This window comes from Apodemus sylvaticus, chromosome 4, assembly GCF_947179515.1.
Source record: "Apodemus sylvaticus chromosome 4, mApoSyl1.1, whole genome shotgun sequence".
In the NCBI taxonomy this organism is placed as follows: domain Eukaryota; kingdom Metazoa; phylum Chordata; class Mammalia; order Rodentia; family Muridae; genus Apodemus; species Apodemus sylvaticus.
Genome location: NC_067475.1, coordinates 132878505 through 132903936, shown reverse-complemented (window position 1 = coordinate 132903936; position 25432 = coordinate 132878505). Strand labels below are relative to the sequence as shown.

Sequence of the window (25432 nt, the reverse complement as noted above, 5' to 3'; positions counted from 1 at the left end):
TGGTGGATGATCGTTTTGATGTGTTCTTGGTTCGGTTGGCAAGAATTTTATTGAGTATTTTTGCATCGATGTTCATAAGGGAAATTGGTCTGAAGTTCTCTTTCTTTGTTGGATCTTTGTGTGGTTTTGGTATCAGCGTAATTGTGGCTTCATAGAAGGAATTGGGTAGTGTTTCTTCTGTTTCTATTTTGTGGAATAGTTTGAAGAGTATTGGTGTTAAGTCTTCTTTGAAGGTCTGATAGAATTCTGCACTGAAACCATCTGGTCCTGTGCTTTTTTTGGTTGGAAGACTTTCTATGACTCCTTCTATTTCTTTAGGCGTTATGTGACTGTTTAGATGATCTATTTGGTCCTGATTTAATTTTGGTATTTGGTATCTGTCAAGGAAATTGTCCATTTCCTCCAGATTCTCCAGTTATGTTGAGTACAGTCTCTTGTAGTAGGATCTGATGATTTTTTGGATTTTCTCAGTTTCCGTTGTTATATCTCCCTTTTCATTTCTAATTTTGTTAATTTGGATACTTTCTCTGTGCCCTTTGGTCAGTCTGGCTAAGGGTTTATCTATCTTGTTGATTTTCTCAAAGAACCAGCTCCTGGATTCGTTAATTCTTTGTACGGTTCGCTTTGTTTCCAATTGATTGATTTCAGCCCTGAGTTTGATGATTTCCTGCCTTCTACTCCTCCTGGGTGAATTGGCTTCTTTTTGTTCCAGGACTTTCAGGTGTGTCGTTAAGCTGCTAGTGTATGCTTTCTCCATTTTCTTTTTGGAGGCACTCAGGGCTATGAGTTTACCTCTTAGCACTGCTTTCATTGTGTTCCAAAGATTTGCTGACTCTCTACTTTTCTAAGTATCCATTTCTTATTTATATGTTCATAATTTGTCAGTGATCAAAAGGGAAAAATATCTCAGGATAAAATAGCATTTAGTGCTTGAAATATAAAGTTTGATCTTAACACTTGTTTTTTTTTTTTTTTTAAAGGCAGCTGAACCTCTTAAGCACTGCAACCCCAGCCGTTGGTGCATGGCTGGTTCCTATTGATCAACTCAAGTCATCCTTAAACAAATTAGAGACTGAGGGAACCTTGCGGATTTGTGCTGTTATGGGATGCATAATGACAGAAGCATTAGAGGTGTGTCTTTTAATCATATAAGGTATCAGATGTACTTTATTTCTATAAATTATTCATTACTATTAATAGTTGTTGGAATCTACAAGTTCTTAATTACTAAATATCTTTGATAATAGAAACTTTTATACATACAATTCTAAGTCTTTTGTTTGGTTTTCAGAATAAAAGTGTACATTTTCCTCTAAGAAGTAAATACAATAGACTTACAAAAGTTGCTCGCTTTCTCCAAGAAAATCCTTCTTGTTTATTATGTAATATTCTACACCACTACCTGCAGCAAGCAAATTACTCCATCATTGACGATGCCACAATGGTGAGTGCCGCTTTCTGTAGCAGTCCTGGGTGGGCATGCTGAGAAATGGCTAAAATTCAGGTTATTAGATGCTAGTTTACTCTGACTGACAGCTTGTATATAGAAGCTGTCAACATGGATAAAATTTCTCAGCTTGATAGATTGAATGAGAAATTGTCAAAGATGAAATTCTGAAAAAATACCAAACTTCAAGAAGGTTAGAGAGGTTGTATAAAGCTAGAGTGCTGAAAAGGAAAGTAAAGATCTAGAACTGAGACAGTGGTCTTCTAGAAGCTAAAAGCATTTAATAAAATAGAGATTCTGTTTAGTAAAATCTCTATTTAATAAAATAGAGATTAATCACAGAGGGAGCATATATAATTGTACAACTCATCCCCACTCCTAGAAAAACAATTTGTGGTTGAGGCTTGAGAATTTTGAGGACATTGCTTGAATTCTCGTACTTTCCAAATAGTAGAGCATACACAACAATATTCATCCAAATTAGGCACCTGTGTATCAGTATTATTAATGGCTATCCGAACCTTTCACTAGGCAGGTGAAGTATTTATATTAAATAATGGGTTTTACAAAGATGTTTATATTTAAGACTGAAGTAGTACTTGGTACTTTTCTGGAACTGAAGACAAAGTTGTACTATGTTAGCCTGACATGCCCATCCTACTTGTGGTCAGAGAAACTAGAACAGAGGAACTTGAAAGCATTAACTATGAGTGAATGCTCTACATTCCAAGACAGGAGGCCACAGGCTGTGGAGGTAGTGGTCTTGCTCTTTAATATCTGACCATATACAGACTAACCAGGTCTCAACAAAATGGCTGTAATGAATTCTAAGACCACTGTTCTCTGTGATCTTCACTAGAGCTCCTCTTAAAGATACCACCTCCTTCCGAACATTGCCACACTGAGAACCAAACTTTTAAAGTACATGAACCCTTGAGGGACGTTTTCAATATATGTGTAGCTGTAGAGGTTTTATTGTCAACTTGAAAATCTGGGTAATGTTAAACAAATTACAGGTCTAGATTTTAGTTCCTTTATCTCTAAGTGGGCATTTTGAGATTAACATTAGTTTTTCATTGTTACTACAGAGTGATGGGCTTCCTGCATTGGTAACTTTAAAGAAAGGATTGGTTGCTTTGGCAAGGCAGTGGATGAAGTTCATTGTGGTAACACCTGCCTTTAAAGGAGTTAGCTTACACAGACCAGCTCAGCCTCTGAAACCTCCAGTGACTGTGGACCACGAGCATGACGAGGGACTGGGCCTGGACAATGGAGGTGGTCTGCAAAGTGATACGAGTGCCGATGGTGCAGAATTTGAGTTTGATGCAGGTAACTTTTGTTCAGGGAACTTTTCTTTCTTCGGTGTAAACCCTGTGTGTTCTTATAGAAATAACTTCATATCAATAATATGCCTCTTTAAAAGATACCAATCAAGACCTTTTGCCTGTAATTATTAGAAAATTAGTAGTAGAAGAAAATTCTGACTGTTATATACTTGATTGATCACATGATACTCAGTAGTTTTAATAATTTTTGTCCCAAATTTGAAAATGCTGTGGTTGAACTATGTTGTTGTGAATTTTATTAATCCAAAGTCACAATGACTTTGGAATTTTTTTACTGAACAGATTTTATAAGCTATAGTAGACCAATGAATATGTCTAATAGAGACAGCTTTTATAGAAAATTTGCAAACAAAAACCTGCCTTTTAAATTTGTATTTGTCCATTTGTCTGTTCTTGAAGGAGTTTTCTTTTATTACCTGTTAAATATATTTTACTTTTAATAAATTTGGAGGCCTGAGCTAAGCATATAATTCTATACATAGGATATGTTGCATCTGAAAGAGGTGGATATACTTTTTTGAAATGTATGTTTTTACTTTAACTTTTTGCCAAATATTAATTTTGTATTATGGTGATAGATTGTCTTACAGTGCTTTAAAAAAGATTAAAAGTACTGTGTGGAAGAAGTACTATAAGGAAAAATTCCTAAAATTTAAGCTTCCAGAACATTTATTTAGCTTAATTAAAAAAATACTTTTAATAAATACATTATAAGAAGTAGCCTGAGTTTTATTGCATATTATCTAGAATTTGTTATGCACAGAGGCTGAATTAGTTCAGTAACTATACCTTGTAAACACCAATGATGTCTGTGTTCATTTCTGACACTCTGCATATTCTAGAGGGTGACTGAATTGGTTGTTGGTCACCGTATCAGTTAGTGTAAACTCAGATTCAGACTGGAAAGTAAGGAAATAAAAAAGTAAAAATCATAAACATTGTACATTTTTTTTTAGATTACGAAAATGTTTAGTAATTTTACAGACCAGAATGTTAGTGATGTTTCAGGTAAATATGTGATCATATGTATATAACTCACTTGTCTTTTGAACCACTTCAGCCACAGTCAGTGAACATACAATGCTTCTAGAAGGAACAGCTAACCGGCCACCACCTGGGAGCTCTGGACCTGTCACTGGAGCTGAAATAATGAGGAAGCTTTCTAAAACTCACACCCATAGTGACTCGGCATTAAAAATAAAGGTCGATATTTTCCAGATCCAACCATTTACCTAAAATTTTCATGAATTCATTGTTTTTAATAGCTGAGTAGTATTCCATTGTGTAAATATACCACATTTTCTGTATCCATTCCTCCATTGAGGGACATCTGGGTTCTTTCCAGCTTCTGGCTATTATAAATAGGGCTGCTATGAACATAAAAGAGCACACATGGAATGCAGTCACTAATAAATGGATATTAGCTCAAAAGCTCTGAGTACCCAAGACACAATTCACATATCAAATGACTCACAAGAAGAAGGAAGGAGAGTTCCCTGATCCTGGAAAGGCTTGATCCAGCATTATAGGGGAGTACCAGGACAGAGAAGTAGGAGGGGGTAGATCAGAGAACGGGCGGAGGGAAGAGGGCTTATGGGACTTTTGGGGAGGGGGGGAACCGGGAAAGGGAAAATCATTTGGGATGTAAACAAAGAATATAGAAAAAAAAATGTCGGTATTGCTAGCTTTAAGTAGAGTTTAAAACTTACAGAGGTGGCCTACCTTTTTGGTTCTTTTTGTTTTTTTTTTTTTAATTTCAGTGTTAAATACCTTAGACATCTATTCTGAATATTCCAGTATTTTATGTTAGAACTAATAACTTTTTGTTGGTTAATAACTTTATAGATTTCCATTAAATTTATACCATCAATACTTAATACTTCTTACTGAATATTATATGCAGTAAAATTCAGTATTGAAAATGTTGATAATCTCGTGATTTTAGTTTTAGTGAGAAACCTTGTGGCTACAAGTTTAGGTTAAATTTTTACAAATTATAATCTTAATTTATACTCCATTGTTTTAGCAAGTTTAAAGAAGGATGCTTGCTACTGAAGGGAAGTAGAGCCACGTGAGTAGACTAGATTGGGAGCAGTATCCTCCCTTAAATCCTGCCTTGTACCTGGAAATTTTTCAGACAGAACTGTGCTCAGCTTCTTAATTTGTTGGGTATGGGTTTTGACAGTGTCGTCCTTTGGAAGATTGTAGAGAGGAATAACTGCCTGAAGACATGACACGTTTGTCTGACACTTCATACTGTTAAACTTTACTCTTGCTCTTGTTACTGTGCTTCTAAGAACTGAATATTTGAGTTAATAGTATTACTTTCACTCAGAGTCTGCATGCAGACTTACGCTGTAACTTAGAATAATGTCAACATTAACATTTGACATTTCGGGGGTCTGGAGAGATGGCTCAGTGGTTAAGAGCACTGACTGCTCTTCCAGAGGTTCTGAGTTCAATTCCCAGCATCCACATGGTGGCTCACAACCATCTGTAATGGGATCCAATGCCCTCTTCTGGTGTGTCTGAAGATAGCTGCAGTGTACTTATATGCATTAAATAAATAAATAAATCTTCAAGATTGAAATTTCAAAACTAAAATTATAACTAAAAACACATGAAAAAGGGCTAATCTGTCTCAAATAAATAATTACACAAGTATTTTAATAACTAAGAAAAAGATATTAAAAAGAAAAGTTTAAAAAAGTTAAAATCATAAATTGTTACAGAAAAATATGTATACAAATAAGAAGATGTATTCTCTCATAAGAAAATATGACATAAATTGACATTTTTATTTTTATCTATAAGATTAGGATAACAAAACTTGATATGATATGTGAAAATAAAAGAAAAGTCATTCTCATAGAATATTAGAATATTATATGTATGACAAAATTTTTTCTGGGAAGATACTATACACATGTCTTAACCTCAAATAGAGAACTCCTGATAGACCAAAGTATAGATACCACCAGAATCCAGCTTGGTGAACTAGTGAGTTTTATTGGAGTCACTTTCAGGAGTAGGAATGGAAAGTTTCAGTCTTTGAGGAAAATGTTACATAAGAAGTTTACATGGTTGTGACTATTTTCATTTGAAAGACCAGTGTGACCTTAAAGTATAAGTGAAAACATTTCCATGTCAAGGACTTTCATTCTGGAAGGAACTGTAGATGATCAGATAGATCCTAGAGCTTTTTTGGTAATACTATAGTGCAAAAATAGTGGATGTGACATAAAAGAATTAAAACATCTCAGGGCCAATAAATTATGTACACTGTTATAAATGACTACTACAAAGCCTTTCCAAAAAGGGATAGGTTTAGGTGCAACTATAGATGCCACTGGAGTTACATAAATTGAATTAATAGCAAAATATAGGGGTGTTTGTGTTACATTTCTATTTCTGTGTATAAACACCTTGACCAAGACAACTTATTAACAAAAATGTAAATGGAAGCCTCCTTAGAATTTCAGATGATTATAATTCGTGCCGTGATTGTGATAACCATGGCAGCAGACGGGCAGGCACAGCAATGGAGCAGTAGCTGAGAGCTTACTTGTTACAACAATCAGAACACAGAAAGAAAGATCTTACTGGGAATGGTACAGGCTTTTGAAACCTAGAAGCCCAAGCCCATGCCCTCTTCCTACAAGTCCATACCTCCTAATTCTTTACAAACAGTTCCACCAACTTCCAGAACAAGCATCCATATTTAGGAGCCTATTGGGAGTCATTCTCATTCGAACCACCACAGTGTATTTGGTTTTATAACACATAAATAATATAGGAAGATGAGAAACTAGAAAACTATTGGGGAAATGATTTAGAAGATTAGAACATAGGACTTCCTATTGAAGTTTCTTTTGTGTACATATTGCCTTTCAAATTAAAATATTTTTTAGTGTTTAGTCTTAGTGTTGTATTTTGACTATATATGTATATATATATACATATATATAAAACATATATACATATATATTATATATATTACATTTGAGACCCAAAAATCCTAGTAGACAAAAAGCACTGTGAGTTTAAATGATAGAATAAGGTAAATAAATGCTATATAAATAAATGCTATTAAGTGCTAGAAGGGTGAACATTCTAGTTTCATTTTGTTGCTATGACAAATAGTCATAAAAAGCACCACAGGGAAGGACAGGTTTTATCATGTTATTGCTCATTATTTCAGGAAAGTTAAGACAGGAACTTGAGTAGCTGGTCATATCATATCGATAGTCCAGGGAGACTATTTGCTCTCAGCTATGTCCTCCTTTATACTGTTCAGGGCCCCTTGAGCAGGGAGTGGTTCCACTTGCAGCCTGGGGTTTCCACATCTATTAGCAGTTAAAACAATCTTCCAAAGACATGGCCGTAGGCTAACCCAGTCTTAACAGTTCCCCTTTAGACTGTCTCCCCAGTGACTCTTGGCTGTGTCAAGACCAGTGAGCAAAGATAGTCTAATATCAAGAATTGTTGAGTAGAAGTGAGGTATATGGATTAAAATATCTCACTTTTCTTGGTTGGTTATTTATAAAACTGATTTTTCTTTTGTGAGATAAAGTTAATCATCTACACAAAGAACATAGAATGGACAAGATATGAAATATGTATAACACATGTTTAGTATGGTTTAAGTACTCTTCCTTCCTATAGTGAGAGGCTTCTTCCCCTTCCCCCATCTATGTGAAGGCATGTAAAAATGAATAGACCTTTCTACTTTGTCCTAAAACTTCAGTGGTCTAATATACTTGAATATGATATGTACTTGTCCTTACTTAGTTTCCTGTTCTTAGTCAGAAAGCCTCAAGTTTCCTTTCTGTTGGTTTTCTCCAATAAAAAGACTGGCAAATATTTCCTTCTTTAGATTTGCTCTGGATTTTTTGTTTGTTTTTTGTTTATTTTGATAAAGGTCTTGCATCTCCTTGGCCGGCCTAGAACTTACTGGTAGGTGATGCTAACCTTGAACTCACAGCGTGCTCTTTTCTTAGCCTCCTGAGTACTGAGACCGTCCTGGTAGTGATAACTTATTTTTGATGGTGTCAATAATGTAACAAGTTGGTTCTTCATTTTACATGGAATAGTTGTATAAGGGAAGTTGATTCTGAATAATCAGTTTGCTGGTTCCATAATTAAGCTATTATGCAATTGCTTCAGGCTACTTCTTATTCTTTAAGTAGCCACAAGCATGTTCTTTAAACATGTGGGTACTACCCACCCCACCCCACCCCCAGATATTAACCAGCATTTTGTTTCCTGTATTCTGTTCAAGATGCTGTTCTATGACTCTTGTTTAGCTGTAGAAATTAATTAATGATTCATTGTTAAATTGCTTCAAGGAATATACTTGAATATGATGTACAGTATTGTATTGCAGAGTTATAAAAATATTTATTTTACATTTGACTCAATAATCTTAGTAGATAAAATCACTGGTGGGTATTAAAGGATAGAATAGCTAGCAGCAATAGGAATCAGTTATGGAGGTTGTAATTATTAGCAGTTAGTTTCACATACTTCAGAAAAAAATCATCCCTGTGTTCATCTTATAGGGTATTCATCCATATCATTCTCTGAGTTATACCAGTGGAGACACGGCTACGGATTCTCCAGTACACGTTGGACGTGCTGGGATGCCGGTAAAGGAGAGCCCAAGGAAGGAGAGCCTTCTCAGCTATCTGACTGGAAGTTTCCCAAGCCTGCACAACCTTCTGGAAGGCACTCCTCAGAGAAGTAGTGCAACTGTGAAAAGTAGCTCCCTAACAAGGACAGGTGTGTAGCTCCAGTGGGTCCAGCTCACTCCTCTGACTCCAGGCAGCTGCACTCACTCACACATACACAAACGCACACATAAAACTTAAAATAAAAATACTTTCAATTAATTTTTCTTTTGTGAGTGAAATAGAAAACTATTTTATCATATGCTTTGGTTGCATGACTAAACTTTTTAGTTACTTTGTTTTTGAAAAAATATTTTATAACAAAATTGTAAATTTCTCTTTATGCCTTTTATTTTTATTTTCAAATTAGTGCTGACTAATGTCAAGCTACACATTCTGAGTCTAAAGAATATAAAATCATCATCATTATAATAACAAAAATGAATTTTTTTACTGATGCTATAGGATCCACATACCAATATCATGAAATGAGAGTTTAGAAATACTTGGAGAGATGGCTTAGTCATTAAGAGTGCTAGCTGCCTTTGAAGAGAACCTGGGTTCCGTTCCCAGCACCATCATAGCTACTGACAGCCATCTGTAACTCTAGTTCCAGGGAATCCAGATGCCCTCTTCTGGCCCCCACAGGCATGGCATACACTTTGTACACAGACACAGCTTGGGTAAAGCACCTATATACCTAAAATAAGAATAAAGGAATCTTTTTTTTTTTTCAAAGAGAGGCATTTTAATCCAACTTTCTGAAATCATGCAAGTAGCATTTTTCTGCTTTATAGTATATAATAATCTTATTCACCATAAACTTTGTTTTCAGGGAATACAGTAGCCACTGACATGTTATCTGAGCATCCTTTATTATCTGAGCCATCCTCTGTGAGTTTTTATAATTGGATGTCAAATGCTGTGGGAAATCGTGGAAGTGTGGTACAGGAATCTCCTGTTACAAAGTCAGGACATAACAGTCTTCCAACAGGTAATACAGTTATCATTTTTATCTTAACTATCTTCAGTGGCACACACAGTTACAGCAAAATCTTGTTTCTCAGAGGATACTTAAAGTGTCAGCTATTTGGATAAAATTGGACCTTTTCAGAAAAAAGCAAATTAAACTTGGTGATAATATCAAATTCAAGATTTAAAGAATTTAAAACATTTAATGTGGTTTATTAAACATTTATAACCCAAGAAGAGGAAGGTTAAAAATCATAAAGTAGGGCTGGAGAGATGGCTCAGTGGTTAAACCAGACTGCTCTTCGGAAGGTCCTGAGTTCAAATACCAGCAACCACATGGTGGCTCACAACTATCTGTAATGGGATCCAATGTCCTCTTCTGGAGTGTCTGAAGACAGAAAAAGTGTACTTATATATAATAAATAAATAAATCTTAAAAAAAAAAAAAAAAAGCAGCCGGGCTTGGTGGCGCACACCTGTAATCCCAGCACTTGGGAGGCAGAGGCAGGCGGATTTCTGAGTTTGAGGCCAGCCTGGTCTACAGAGTGAGTTCTGGGACAGCCAGGACCACACAGAGAAACCCTGTCTTGAAAAACAAAAACAAAAACCAAAAAATCAAAAAAACAAAAACATATAGTATAGTTACAACATGATGTAACTACAATACAGAAAATGTTTTGAGTTTGTCTAGTTCCCGCTGAGATATAACTATTAACTTATATACTCTTCATAGTTACTTAACAAATATGTAATCAGATCTATGGGAACAGTAACGTAAGATTTCTTTCCTTAAGGAGAGAAATAAATTAGGGCTATTTATTAATTTTAAAAGAACATGCATGTATAAAAAAATATGACAAGATGTTCTTCTAGAACGTGGTAGCTATAGCCAGTGTAAGTGTATCAGCCTTCCTTTTCCTATTTTTGATGTTTTCCATGTTAGTAAATATTGAAGAATATTGAAGTAGACTTTGGTATGGATTAATAAAGGCAGCTAACATGAATTTTAAAATTATTTAAGCCATGTGACTTATTTTCAGATAGAAATAAGAAAAGTGGTTGATTTGTGATTGCTCACTGAGCTCTTTCTCACATTGATGTGATCTGAATTCTAACGCATGCTAGGTTTCTGCATTGAATCTTGACAGAAAAAGATAGAAAGATGACATCCCACAGTTTTTGGCATCTTTCTGCTGTTCAGAGTGGCTGTAGTTTAAATTTCAAGACAAATTCAGTGGAGCAGTTCATCTCTATCAGGGGTCCTTTGTCTGGAAGGGCAGGATACAACAACATAGTGTTCATCCTGTTCACACTGTGCTTTCCCTGCTATGCTTCTGAAGGACTTTCCAGTCAGAAAATTCTACATTTTAGATTGACTAGCTTGAATTTCTGAATAAACATCACTGGTATTTTCTGAATGTTTAATGTCATTTTTTATTAATCACATCTATAAATATTTATTATTTTATATTATTAGGTTGTTTTTTTGTTTTGTTTTGTTTTTCCTCTGTGGTCTGATAAGGGTGTTACAACATAGTTGCTTTTAAATTTAACTTGGGATGCTTTTGTTTGTTTTTTGTTTCCCAAATGATTGATATTTACTCTGTACGTTTTGCTGTTAGGAGTTGCACCCAATCTCCCTACAATACCCTCAGCCTCGGATTTCAACACCGTCTTATCTAGTGATCAGAATACCCTGGATGGGACACATTCTCAGCACAGCACTAGTCAAGATGATGTGGCAGGTGTGGAAGAAGCAAACCAAGGGTTCCCTGCTGTTCAGCTTGCTGATGCACAGGTGAGCGAGCCTGCCTTCCTGAGGCTGACCCACTACGCTCAGCAGGCCTTAGAACAGGCACCATCAAGCAGTAGGTGCCTGGGGTTCCAATGAGGAGTAGCCTTTAGAAGCACTTGGATTAGTTATGAATGCAAATTACCCAATAGGTTAACATTAATTGAAAGTTTCATCATATTTTTGTTATGGGTTAAAAATTGACCATAACATGCCTAACAAATTAAATTTTATCATAGTCTACAGAATCTTATACAGATTTAAGACTTTGTTAAGTGAGTAGTTAAGTGTGTAGTTGGGAGACAGTGCATTTAGAATAAAGAAATAGAGTAATGAAAACATGTAGTTATCTATGAGTAGCAGTGTCTTCAATGACTAGGAGGAGAAAGCAGACGTGAAATGTGAACTGTTAACATAGTTCATACCAGAGAAGATGAAATCTAGGAAAAGTTGTTTGCAAAAGGATAGACAGATATTGTGAAATTATTTAGAATATATTTAAGTTTGAATGAATGGAAGGTAAGTTGGAAAATGGGGTATGGGGGATAAGTGGAATTTTAAATGTGGACCTCTGAAAGCTGTGCATTACAACTATTCATGGAATACACAACTGGGTAAGAAAACGATTGTACTTCCCTCAGTGGTTTCCTTCCCTTCAGTAGTAATAGAAAAGAACAGTTCATCTCTTTCCTATCGTAATAAATAAGTTTTACAGAAGCAGAGGCAGCTGTTAATACCTCATATCCCATTTTTTTAATTAAGTAATTAATTTTTTAACATCTTGACCACAGTTTTTCCTCCCTCCTCTCCTCCTAATCCTACCCACCCCTCACCTCCCCCCTCTTCTTATCTTCAGAAAAGGGGAGACCTTCCATGGATACCAGCCATGGAATATCAAGTTGCAGTAAGACTAGGCACTTCTTCTCTTATTAAGGTTAGACAGAACAACTCGGTATGAGGATAGGGACCCGAAAACAGGCCACCAAGTCAGAGAGCCCATGCTCCTAGTGTAAGGAGTCCATAAGAACACCACGCTACACAGCTGAACATTTGAGCAGAAGGCCTAGGACAGTCCTCTGCGGGCACCCTGGTTGGAGGTTCAGTTTCTGTAAGCATCTATGAGCCCAGGTTAGTTGACTTTGTGGGTTTTATCATAGTGGCCTTCACCACTCTGGCTCCTAAATCCTTCCTCTTCTTCCACATGATTCCCCAAGTTCCGCCTAATGTTCAGCTATGTGTCTCTGCATCATTGTTCATCAGTTGCTGGGTGACATCTTTCTTACGACAATTGTGCTAGGCCCAATCTATGGCTATAACAGAATATGATTAGAAATCATTTCATTGACTTCCTAATCATTTATTCATTTATTTTTGCTAGTTGTGTTTGGTTCTACCCTCTGGTTCCTGATCCTCCAGGTAGTGCTGTCAGTGGGCTCCCTCTAATGGTGTGGATCTCAAGCTGGACTACTCATTGTTTGTCCTCTCACACAACTTTTGTACCAACTTTATCACAGCACATCTTGCAAGAAGGACAAATTGTAGGTCAAAAATGGCTAGGTTGGTGTCCCAAACTCTCCACTGGAAGTCCTGCCTGATTACAGGGGATGTCTATTTCAGGTTCCATATCACCCATTGCTAGATGTCTTAGCTAGGGTCCCCTAGATTCTAGGGTCACCCTCATAGATTCCTGGGAGTTTATAGTGAACTGGATTTCTAGCTTGTCATAGAGATTCGCACTCTCCCCATTCTAGTTGTCTCTCCCTGTACTCTCTCTATCTCCACCTACGTGATCCCTCCTCTTCCCTTCCCCATACCATCCATCCATGTCCTTTCCCCTGTCACCTGTGATGTCTATTGTATTTCACCTTCACAGTGAGAGTCATGTGTCACCATCACCACCACCACCTGAGCCCTGCTTGTTACTTAGTTTCTCTGGATCAGTTTTCTTGGATCTGTCATCAGTGAATAACAAATTATGATAATGCTGTTGTTTGTTATCTTCCAGGTTGTTTTCAAACCTCTTCTGAGTCATACAGGGATCCAGTCACAGGACTCAATGCCCCTTTGTTACCGGATGTACTTTGGAGAACACCTTTCATTTTCAGGAACTTTAGACTGCCTCAGAGCAGATATTGTAGATTCGGACACAGCTAAAGACAGAAAAGGGAAAAGAGCAAGAAGGTATTTTTTATATTTTATAGCATTTTATTCAAAATTATAATTTTAGTAACAATGAGAAGATAATTTCCAGTTAATCAATATAATAATTATATTTTATTATGAATAACTTTATTTTATTAATGCATCCAGCAGGATTTCAGGCCTATTTTTATGGAATGTACATGAGGTATTCTAAAGTTTATCTATAGATAAATGCACTCAGCATTATATGCTTAACTTCACTAGTGAAGATTTTATGTTTCTGTGGTTTGAATCTTTGTACTGACAGTTTATTATAGGAGTGGGGTGTGAACATGCACAGAGACCAGAAGAGGATGTCCAGTATTCTTTAGCATTTTCTACCCATTCATTTGAAACAGAGTCTCTCCCTAACCTAAGGCTAATCATTTCTTTGCTAGGTTGGAAGCTAACAAACCCTAGAAATCCTCCGACCTCCTCTTCCGTTAGAGCTGGGATCTTTAGGTGTACGTGGTGTGTTTGGCATATTTCCTGAGTGCTGAGGTCTGGATGCCAGGCTTCATAATTGCATAGCAACCAGTGAGCCACCTCTCCAGCCCCTCAGACAGTATTTTTTATCCAGGGATAGAGTAAGATTCATATCGAGAGCATAGCCATAAGAAACAAATATACAGGAAGATATATGTAACATATGACAGACAAACATATGAATGATCTGTTAACGGCCATTCTCTGTTTTCATTGGTAACTTTTTACATTTACTGCTTGAATAAGCACTTGCATATATGCTAATAGGTTTGACTCTTCTTTTGAAAGTTGGAATTTCACTTTGGGTATCTTGTTGACACGGCCAGGAATCCTGAAATATGGTCACAGGTAGCATTCCTGATAATGTTTTTCAACAGTCTTAGTTTTTTTTTCTTTGTAGTTTTGCAAGGTGTAAGAGTAAAAAATCACTTATATCCAATTTAAACTTAAGCAAACTGGATTTTTAGCTTGTATATTCTGTTTAAATTTTTTAAAAATGAAATTGCATTTATTTTTGTGTGTGTGTATGTGCATATATATACTCATGTGAGAGGCGTGAGAGCATTCCTATGGAGGATAGAGGACAGCCTCTTAGAGTCAGTTCTGTCCAGCATGTGGGCCTAGAATTAAACTTACACCATCAGATTTAGTAGCAAGTGCCTTCATCATTAAGCCATCTTAATGGCCCATATTTAAATTTTTAAATAATTTAATAAAATTCATTTTTATAAATGAATCATGTATAGAATATAGGGCTTTCTTTAATTTTACTTGAGGTCAAATTATCTGAGAATTTTCTAATAATATAGAGACATAGAAATAGTATTCTCTTTTCTGGTAAATACAGGAAGTTTTTGCAAACTGTAAAACTTAATGGAAAATTCTTCAAAATGTCGAAATATTGTGTATAAATATATATGTAGTGTATAGGAGCATAATACTTTTAACTTTCAATTGTAGCTTTGGCTTTATAGTGTCCATGACAGTACTTAACTCATCTGCTGCTTTTGCCCTAAGTGACTGCTTCAGCATGGGCCCAGAGTCCTTTTCTCCTATTCTTGACTATCCTAAGATTCTTTTCTTCCTTTTGGACATCCTCACATATTTCAGATTTTTTGGGTTTTTTATTTGCTTTTTCTCAGAGATTTGTTATGTCACCCCTCAGTTTTGGATTATTTTTATAACTTTTTATTCTTCTGTTTGTTCTGATTCTTAGTATCCAGTCTTCCTTCTGCAACACCATGCAGAACTGATAGTCAGCCTCTTATGACTCTCTACACATGTTCATATTATACTATCGTGTGGCATACTTTTTAATTAAATAATAAATTCCATTATTCAATAAGGAATTATAGCTCTAGTTATAAATTCGTATTTGAGTTGAGAATATCAAAATAGTTTCTGAATTTTTTTTAATAGAGATATGGCCTATGTTTCATTTGCCCTGTGTAGCAATGTATTCACAGTACATATGGAAAAAAAGAAGGGACATGATGATTTACTTGAGCTTTATCATTGTTGTTGGTAGAAGTTCGGTGCCTTTTTAAAATAAAATAATTAAATTAACTGTATTTTTCTCAAAAGTTATTAGATAAATCAGAGGATGTAACAATATTTTTTGTGTAAGATTTTAGGTATTTTTAGTGTGATTTTTGTTTCAGTTGGGTTTTCTTTCTACTTGCAACTTGGTAAACGAAGCTGTAAAGATTTTCATTCCAATTCCCAAGAAGAAGGAAGGAGAGGGCCCTGGTCCTAGAAAGGCTTGATCCAGCATTGTAGGGAGTACCAGGACAGAGAAAAGGGAGGGGTTTATTGGGGAATGGGTGGAGAAAAGAGGACTTATGGGACATATGGGGAGGGGAGAACTGGAAAAGGGGAAAGCATTTGAAATGTAAACAAAAAATATAGAAAATAAATTTAAAAAGAGATTTTCATTCCAATAACAGAATTATATATATACTAAGTTTAAAAATTTAAGTTTAGTATGATGGGCTCATTCTAAATGATCTGTGGCTAATTCTAAATTTCCATACTATGGATGTGATATTAGATAGCAAGAAAAAAGTTTCATTGTTTTTTTAACTGTATTTTTTTTAATAAAAGAAAACTGATTTTGACTTTTTAGTTATTTTTAGAGTAAAACTAGTAAGAAAAATTAAAGGCCATCTCCTAGCCCATGAAAAGACTAGACTAGTGCAAACATGCAATGTATTGAATCTCTTGCTTAATGTCACAGTTCACCTTGGAGGTTATTATGTTTATGAATGCATATGAATATGTTATGTAGTTCTTCACAAAAGGAAGTAACAGCCCTTGCTTTCCAACATTTTAGGCAAGGCCATGTGAATCTTCCCCCACTGGAGTTCAAGCCAGCATTAATGCTGGAGACCTTCAGCATCAGTGCTGTTGTGATGGAAAAGTCAGTGTGCACGCCGCAAACCTCCACCAGTGCCCTTTCCTTTCATGATCTCAACAAGCGCTATTACAACACCTTCCATTGCAACTTCACAATTTCCTGCCAGTCAATAAGTCAGCATGTGGATATGGCTCTGGTCCGTCTTATCCATCAATTCAGCACAATGATAGATGACATCAAAGCAACTCAGACAGACATTAAACTTAGCAGATACACAGCTGGATCAGCTTCCCCTACACCTACCTTCAAAACCAGAAAACATCGGGATTTCCGTTCATCTGACTTCAGCCGCAGTTCGAGGGGGAGTCTCAATGGTGGCAACAGAGTCAATAATGCCAAGAACAAACGGGCCAACAATGAGAACAATAAAAAAGAATCCCGAAACAAAAATTCATTAGGAAGGTCTGAAAGAAGGACTTCAAAAGTATCTAGGAAAGGTTCAAAAGATGTAGTGGACCATATGACCATTCATATGGATGACTCAGACTCCATCACAGTGTCAGAGCAAAGTGAGCCTTCCGCCGAGTGCTGGCAGAACATGTACAAACTGCTGAACTTCTACTCACTCATCTCAGATCCAACAGGGATATTGGAAAAGTCCTCAGAAACATTTGGACCAGCAGGTAACAAGCATTTTTATGACAAGCATTTTCTGTTTAGGAATGCTGAGAAAGACTATTCGCCATATTAATGGTATAAATTATTGAAATGCAGAGAAATTGGTAGGCACCAAAAAGAAAATAGTGCTGACATTCAGATATTCATTCTGTCAGCATACTTCCTCCTTGACCCCTAACATGGACTGCTTTTAAAAGATTCAGACAGACTTAATTTCAAATATTTAGATTGATCATTTACTTCAGTAGGTATTAGAGAAGATGTTGAAAAAAAATTAATTGAATCATTTAAAGAGGGAAAAGTCTAGTTTAATGTTTGAAACCAAGAAAGCTAATACAGTATTTAGAATACTCTTTGTGCTGTGTTTTTTCAAGTCTCAAACCACATATTTCCATTTACTATAAAGGTGTTCGGAGTCCTACAGAGCCAACATGTAGAGTTGTATTCGAGAATGAGCAAGACAGCAACAGCTTGACTAAGACACAAAGGAAACGTAGTCTGGTGACCTCCGAACCTCAGCACGTTACCTTAATTGTGTTTGGGATTGGCATGGTGAACCGCACACACCTAGAGGCAGACATCGGCGGTCTCACAATGGAGTCGGAACTGAAGAGGATCCATGGCAGCTTCACCCTCAAGGAGAAAATGAAAGGTGGAGCGTTTTCCTGACACTGTGATGCTGCTTTGCCAAAGAAATGCATTCTAATATGTGAAAATTCAAGAAAAATGGAAGTTGTGCAGTACTTGCTTTTCCTTATTGCCACTATAGAAATTTATAATTTAATATTCAATTTTAGTATTTTTATTAAAAATTAACTTCACAAAAATTCTATTACTGGAAATAAAATTTCCCTAAAGTAATTAAAATATGCCATTTATTTCTAAAATGGTCTCAGAAAATATGATAGTTCATAAAATCTAAGAGAGCATCTGTTTGAATATACTCCGTAACTTTATGTATCACAAAGAAAATAATAGTGTCAGATGAAATTGCTTGTAAAATATACTCCAGTTTCAGAAATTCCAAAATAAAATTAAATGTTTTAAGTCTGTGGATAAAGCAGTATGGAATTCTCTTTTGGAATTCATTTGCATATCAGTGTTGTTTTCTTCATGGTTGTTTTATTATACAAGAAAAGAAACTTTTTAATTTGTTTTTGCTAATTTTATGATTATCAAATATATGAAGTCTAAATTTTGCATTAAATACTCCTCTTTAGCTGTTTTGTTTCATACCCTGAGTATGAAACAGAAGTTAAAAACTGATTTTTATATGAAAATTTATGTGTGATTAAGAAAATTATGTAAAGAAATAAAAAACTATAAATTACTGAGAGAAATAAAAACACAAGCATTTTCAGATACAAGGCAAAAGATGGCTATATTAAAGTAAATTTTTATTTTTAGTTATTTTAAAATTAACCAGCTTTTTCTTCTGCTGATTTAGTAAACATTAAGAATAACATTAAAGCTTTTGTTTAGAATCTGGGAAATGGACATTCACTTCTAAATTAATAGTTTTATCACTTTCAAAGTTTAAAGGTTTCATCAGTATTCTCTAAACTATTTCTTTAGTATAGCAATTCTAGTTCTACAAACTTTCAAAGAACAGAAAATGACTGATGTTAAAGAGCTGGTAGTTATTTTTATAGCCCCAAGACAGTTTAAGATTTACACATTAAAAGTTGTATCATAGGATTTGTTTATATGAAAAAATGCTAAAAGAGAAAAGCAGTCAAAATTACATGTTTATTTTATTTAGGTTTATAAGTAATAAATATATCAAATTCATGGGAACTATATGGACCAAGAGTAGAGGTTTATCTGGCTTCCTTTTTTTTTTCCTTCAAAGTACATCCGTGGTATAGAACCATTTAAATCCAGTAAATTACTTAATGCATGAAATCATGTTAAAGTGCATTTCTGCATAACTCTACTTTTTGAGGCATACCCTGTATACATATATGTATGCAAAACAATAAGCTGAGGAAACTTTCTTAAGGTAGTCTGACAATAATTGAGCACACTTATTATAATTTATAATTATCATTTGCCATCAAATAGATTGTAAATAAAGTAATTTAATATTAGATACAGTTATTTTCAGAAGTCAAATTATACTTCTTTCATATTTAAGATGTTTTGCATCAAAAGATGACTGAGACCTGTGCTACTGCTCACATCGGTGGAGTTAATATTGTGCTACTTGAAGGAATCACACCAAATATACAGTAAGTGTGCTTGCTTCTTTTACTGTTTTCTTTTACTTCCTTGATACAGTTTATAAATAACTTGGAATTCCTTGAATGAACTCATACTATGTAAATTTTGAGGTTTATACAGTGTTTCTAGATACAATTGGAAAAAACAATAGATTTTGTTATCCCTATCTACCCTAAATTCACCCCCTCTCATTTAAAAAAAGATGCCTGATTTCCAGTATCTGGTGAGATTGTCTTATAATAAAAAATAATCACAGTATAAATTTCTGCTTAGCATATAGGTTGTTCCTGTCACTAAAATAGTTAATTAAAATTACAAAGAATAAAAACTCTCTCAATTTTAAGTTAAGTAGTCATTATTCACCTAGACTTCAGATTTGTCATTTAGCATTTAAGAAACCTAACAGTGAAGCCTTTGAAATCTGTTGTAGTATAAACTAAGCATTTTTAAAAAGACAATATCAAGCCAGGTGTAGTAGCTCCAGCACTTGTAATTCCAGCACTTGGGAGATTGAAGCAAGACACTTGTCACGAATTAGAGGCCAGCTTTGGCTGTATACTGCATCCCATGCTACCCTGAATTACAGAGTAAGAATCTGTCTAAACACAGAAACAACATCAACAAACAAAACCCATATACTGTAATTTAACTCTCTGTTCTTAATTTTTTTCTGTAAGTTCTGTACTTGGGTCTGTTCTGATTAGAATGATTCTGATGTTGATAACACTCGTGGTATGCACAGCATTTGTATATGAGGAATGCATTTAACCATATGGCTTTATATCTTTGGTAGTATTTGCCTTAATTTCTAATTTCTTTTCAATGGGCCAGTTTTGTGTTATAACTAGAAGTGTTTTAATAGTTAAGGTCATATTTTGAGTCTTTGTTCTTCTTTGATAATATAATTAATGTTATACTAATGTTATCCTGCCATATAGTCCTCAGGCTACATAACCACTACACACAAGATTTAACCCCTTCTCTAAAAATTCTTATTAGGTCAAACTACAGTTCTAATCACAATATTTTAAAAATCTAGATAATACAAAAACCTGTATTGGGCAACATTTCAAATAGATATTGATAAACAAGCCAGAGCCTGGTGTCGAGATCTCAGACTTAACTCTTGCCCAAGTAGCTTATGATACTTACCTGGAATCAGCATTGATAATCTATTCATAGGCACTTCCTAGGTACATCCCACCTTAAAACAAACAATGGAAAAAAACTAGACCAGGGGATTCCCATGGTTAAAACAGTTCTCTTCATTCATTATGGACAAGCAGCAGGATGTGTGAAACCCCTGTTGTGGACCAGGAATTGAATATCTGCTCATTTACTTAATCCTCCTTGCAATTCTGTGAGCCTAGGTGATTTTTATCTCCACTTTATGAAATAAAAGAAGTGAGATTTAGAAACACCAACGTAGTAGCATAAACTGTTTTAAATGGTGCAGTCAGAAGAGCCCAAAGCTGCACTGCTTCTGTCTTCCTTGTTCATCTGCAGTAACCCCTCACAGAAAGCAGACTGGTGATTGTCCAGTGGCTCTGAGCCAGATTCCCTTAGATGTCCTAAGTGCTGACTCTTTCTTGTGTCTCCCTGTCTGCATTACCTCTGAATGGCTCCAGTCTCTCAGCTTGTAGAACTTAACATTTATAAAATGAGGTTTTAAATAACGTAGAGTTGATATTTCTTATCTTTCTCCTTTATCAGCTTCATTTGAAATATAAGTTACTCCTTGGTTACTGTCAAAGCTCTTAGTCTTAAGACTTCTGTTAACACTTAGTGGATTTATTCTTCAGCATTTCCAACTGCAATTAAAAGGAAATAGAATGGAAATGGTAGTTTCAAAATTCATTTGAAAGAGAATGTTAAGAGCTGGACATTAGGAAACTTCCTGATAGGCAGTCGTGTTGTAACTCAGTCTCTGTGAATGCTGACTCGCTTCCCTTTTGTTTCCCTGCTCTCTCTTGAATCTGCATCTGTAGATTGGAGGATTTTCCTACATCTCCTACAAGCACAGCCAAACAAGAATTTCTGTATGTCATATTCTTTTTCATGGCTTGTGATTAACACTGTGTTGTATAGTATTTCTATTATCATTGTGGGATGTGTATAGTTAGTTCCCATCTCGTGTTCTTAGTCAAGCCTAAGTGAGGCTGTCTCTTTGGCAAGACAGACTGTGTTCTTGTGCTTCTGTGGGCATATTATTATTTGATATCATAATAGAGTTTTTCAATTGGTGAGTTTTTATTAATTAAAAACTTAAAAACTAACAGTGCATCTGCATGTTTCAACTTTATAATTGTGTTTTAATGGAAAAATTGTTTTATCTATGGCTTTTACTATATGTGTATTTGTGTTTGGAATGTTTTAATTTAAACCAGTGCATATGTTTGCAGTTAGCTGTACTTGAGGAATATGTATAGATGCACACCACATGAGTCTGTCACCATGTCACATTAGCATTTAACTTAGCATTAGTTATGTCTTTGGACATTTTAAAAATAAATTTAAATGTATTGAGTAGGTAGGTGATCTATATGTTTCCTGCTGGTAAGATCATCATATTTTATGAAATTTGTTTCATTATTTATAATAAGCCATAGATAAAACATCATCAGTTCAAAGTCATTTGTTGGGATTATGTTCTATTTTACTTCACTGACCAACTAAAAGTAATAAAAATTTAATTACTGAAAAATAGCCTGTATCTTTTTATGAACAGAAATAGCAAACCAACCACATTTAATTCCACTCAGTTCCTGGAAATATTTTTTTCTTTTTATTTACTGGGTTCTCTGGATATTTAACCCAAAAATAATCAGTATTAACTTTAGAGATAATTGTTTTAGTGGCCAAAGATCACATTTTCTTTTTTTTTCTTTTTTTCTTTTTTCTTTTTTCTTTTTTTTAATGGGCTTGAATATTATGTACTAGAAAGGCTCTGGGAAAGCAGCAATGGAAAACTAACAGGTGGTCTTTGTAGTGATATCACATTCTGCCACCCTGTTCCATTCTCAGGTTTTCTGTTAAGAGAAACAGTCATGTATAATCCACTTGCCAAGTGGGAAAGAAATTCTGTCTTTCATCATTGACTGAATAGCATATGGTCATTCAGCATATTCCACATTTCTATTGTAGAAAATTTCAAGCAAACTGATCAGAGATAGCACAGAACATGTTATGCAAATTAAGCTTCACCTTCCTCCCTCTTGGAGCCAGTTCAAGGCAGCAAGGCTAAAGTGGGGCCAGAGGTGTAGAAATTGAGATAATGCTTCTAGATTTCTTTAAGACTGATAAGACTACTGTGTAAATAAGGCCCTCTAATGGAGCAGGACAGATCTTCAAGTTCTTGACATCAAAATTTCCACTGAATACTTTAGTATGAAATCACAATCAATCTGCAGTCACAATCAGCCCTATTATCTTTCTATGAGCATCAGTAAACTTTATGGTGTGGATAAAGGCATTTCGGAGAGTTAAACACCATGACGATTGTGCACTGATCAAATTAAACTAGAAGTTATATGGGATGCTCTTGTCAGCCTTGAAGGAGATGTAAAGAGACCTGGACTATAAGTTAGTTTACAGGTTGTTAATACAAGTCATCTATTTACACTTTTGTTATTATTGGAGAGAGTTAACATCTAGTTTAAGCCATACAACATATATCTCTCAAGTTTTATTCAAGGAAGATATGGTTTTCTCTGAAAGATGACTAAAATTTGCAGCATTTTGATATGTTAAAAGTTCATGGCAGATGTCCATAAAGACAGGCTAAAGATTCACAGCTCGTGCAATTTACAGAGCTCTACCAGATTTACTGTACTTTACAATGCCAGGCCTGTTCCCACTTCTTTTTTCTGTGCTCAAGCAACGAGGCCTTTATAAAGTAGGTCCATGCCTTCAATTTCTTTTAATAGTGTAGATGATTGTTACAATAATTTGTTTATTTTTGATACCATTTTAGAAGTGCATAAATGGATCCTTTTTTCTTTTTATTTTTCTGTTTTTCTTCTTCTTTTTTTGTATGCAGTCTGTCTCTCTTTAGATCCCAAAACTAAAATGGAGGAAAAAAGAGGTTCTGAGTGAGAAAAAAAATCAAAGTGAAATTTTTTTGCTTGTGCTAACAGTTGCTACTGTTTGTGCTTACTAACATATTTGTATATTCTAAAGAAATAATAGACTTTCTAATGCAGTATAAAATTAGTATATCTTAGTATCTTTTAAAATAACTCTTCAGACTATGTTTTGACACATGAATGCTTTTCTTCTAACTCATTGAGTAAGAGAGAGTATCTTGGTATTTTTCAATTTTTCTTTGCCTGTGTTTTAATAGTTTTCGCCCTCTATCTCTAGAACTGTGGTGAAGTGTAGTATAGCCAAGTCCCAAGCCCTCTACAGTGCCCAGAGAGGGCTGAAGACAAACAACGCAGCAGTGTTCAAAGTAGGAGCTATCAGCATTAATATCCCTCAGCACCCTGCCACATTGCACAGCATGATGGTTCGAAGTTCTCACCAACTATCCAAACAAATCTCAGACCTCATCAGACAGCCTTCCACAGCGTGAGTTATTTTAGTTTTTATATTCTGTGACTATACAATAAAATATACTTTTAGTTTTGCTATGATAACAGAGGTTTGTAAAAAATGAGTAGTTACTGTGAGCATTGATTCTCACAGTAATGGAGCTGGTAGAGAGTATTCAAATGATATCTTGGGAGAATCATAGTGTGTATCATTAAAGTATTGTATGACAGTGGCCAATAAAGTATTATATCACATTGTCAAATGCTAAATATGGAATGTAAACATCAAGTTTAAGAAAGAGATTCTAAAGATTTATTGGCATCACAATAAATTTTAATGAAAAGCAAATTAATGAATTCTAGTCATTGTTTAAATTTAAGAAATCGCAGTGGTCATTTATAGCATGTATGGTTTTGCATATTCCTTTATTTTTAAATTACTGTATAATTTTTAAGACAGACTACATGCCACATAGCATTTTAAAGAGCAGTAAATCAGACCTTATCACGGTAACTTGTATTCCCTATGCATGTTCCACTATTCATAGCATCTGCTTTTAAGACTTCAGGAAGTCAGACTTTTAACACATTCTCTCTCTCTCTCTCTCTCTCTCTCTCTCTCTCTCTCTCTCTCTCTCATACACACACACACACATACACACACACACACACACACACACACGTTTCACCATTCTATAAAGTGATGAAATAGTGTCTTGATAGTCTCAGAAACCAGTGCCTATTTTTCCATAGTTGTTTTATCCAGGTCTTTAGTTCTTGTGTTGATAAATTATGGCTCAAGTTATTACTCTATCTGCTTTTCTAGGTCAGCATTTGTTAGCTGTTTTCCACTGAGAAATCTAGTAATTTTATCAATAAAGTAGTAGTTTCTAATAGTTTTATGGGGTGTGTGCATTTTGGTTTGTAGCCCACAGCCTATGAAAGAAGATATTGCAACTCCACTGCCCTCTGAAAAAACCCCAACAAGTGTTAATCAAACTCCTATTGAAACAAATGAATTTCCTCAACTCCCAGAAGGCTTAGAGAAGAAGCCTATTGTTCTCAAGTTCAGTGCTATGTTAGATGGCATAGCCATTGGAGCAGCACTCCTCCCATCCCTGAAGGCAGAGTACAAGATGGGGAGAATGAGAAGCCATGGCATGACAGGTAACATGGAACTTAAGTTCAGCCATGTAAAAGCACCCTCCCAATATCTTTCCATCCTTTTTCCCCGTTTATAAAATGGTTTAATCTTCTTTATTGGTTTTGCCTTGTCTTACTTACACTTTTTAAGGTGTAATAATCATTTTATTAATGATTTTAATTTTTAAAAATTTTATTTAATTATAAAATTAATGATAAGTGTTTAGGTTTTTCATAGATTTCCTTTGTCACATTAACAAAAGGGATTGTTTTCCTACTCTGCTGTGAAATTTCTTTAAAAAGTAATTGGTGACTAAATACAAATACTTTTTTCTATACCTATTGAAATAAAAATGTCTTTTCCCCCTTTTTAACATGATAAATTACATTAATTTTTAAAGCACTAATAAAGTTACTCAAATACAATGTTGTATTAAGGATATATGTATTACTACTTTTAACATTTCAGAGTTTGTTTATTAAAATCATTTTCTGAACATTTTAGTCTTTATATTAACAGAAAGAGAAACAAAGTAAATTGAGTTTTTAGATTTAGCAGACTTAGAAAACATGTCTAAATCAGAGCCCACTTCTGTCAATACACTGG

At 35.0% G+C, this 25432-nt stretch overlaps 1 protein-coding gene across 9 annotated transcripts in view; it reads left to right on the top strand.

Annotated features, from left to right (window-relative positions):
• Positions 1-25432, top strand: part of Bltp1 (bridge-like lipid transfer protein family member 1) — a 204637-nt gene that overhangs the window by 111974 nt on the left and 67231 nt on the right. For 8 of the 9 annotated variants that reach the window (XM_052180612.1, XM_052180617.1, XM_052180611.1 and 5 more), the window contains exons 39-52: positions 981-1131; positions 1292-1444; positions 2536-2776; positions 3854-3996; positions 8355-8574; positions 9298-9456; positions 11057-11232; positions 13232-13407; positions 16226-16932; positions 17334-17579; positions 19065-19158; positions 21139-21189; positions 23513-23719; positions 24611-24849. In XM_052180612.1, the coding sequence (XP_052036572.1) occupies positions 981-1131; positions 1292-1444; positions 2536-2776; positions 3854-3996; positions 8355-8574; positions 9298-9456; positions 11057-11232; positions 13232-13407; positions 16226-16932; positions 17334-17579; positions 19065-19158; positions 21139-21189; positions 23513-23719; positions 24611-24849 (2963 nt within the window). The remainder of the gene's footprint in view (positions 1-980; positions 1132-1291; positions 1445-2535; positions 2777-3853; positions 3997-8354; positions 8575-9297; positions 9457-11056; positions 11233-13231; positions 13408-16225; positions 16933-17333; positions 17580-19064; positions 19159-21138; positions 21190-23512; positions 23720-24610; positions 24850-25432) is intronic. The other variant, XM_052180614.1, reaches the window with a different exon arrangement.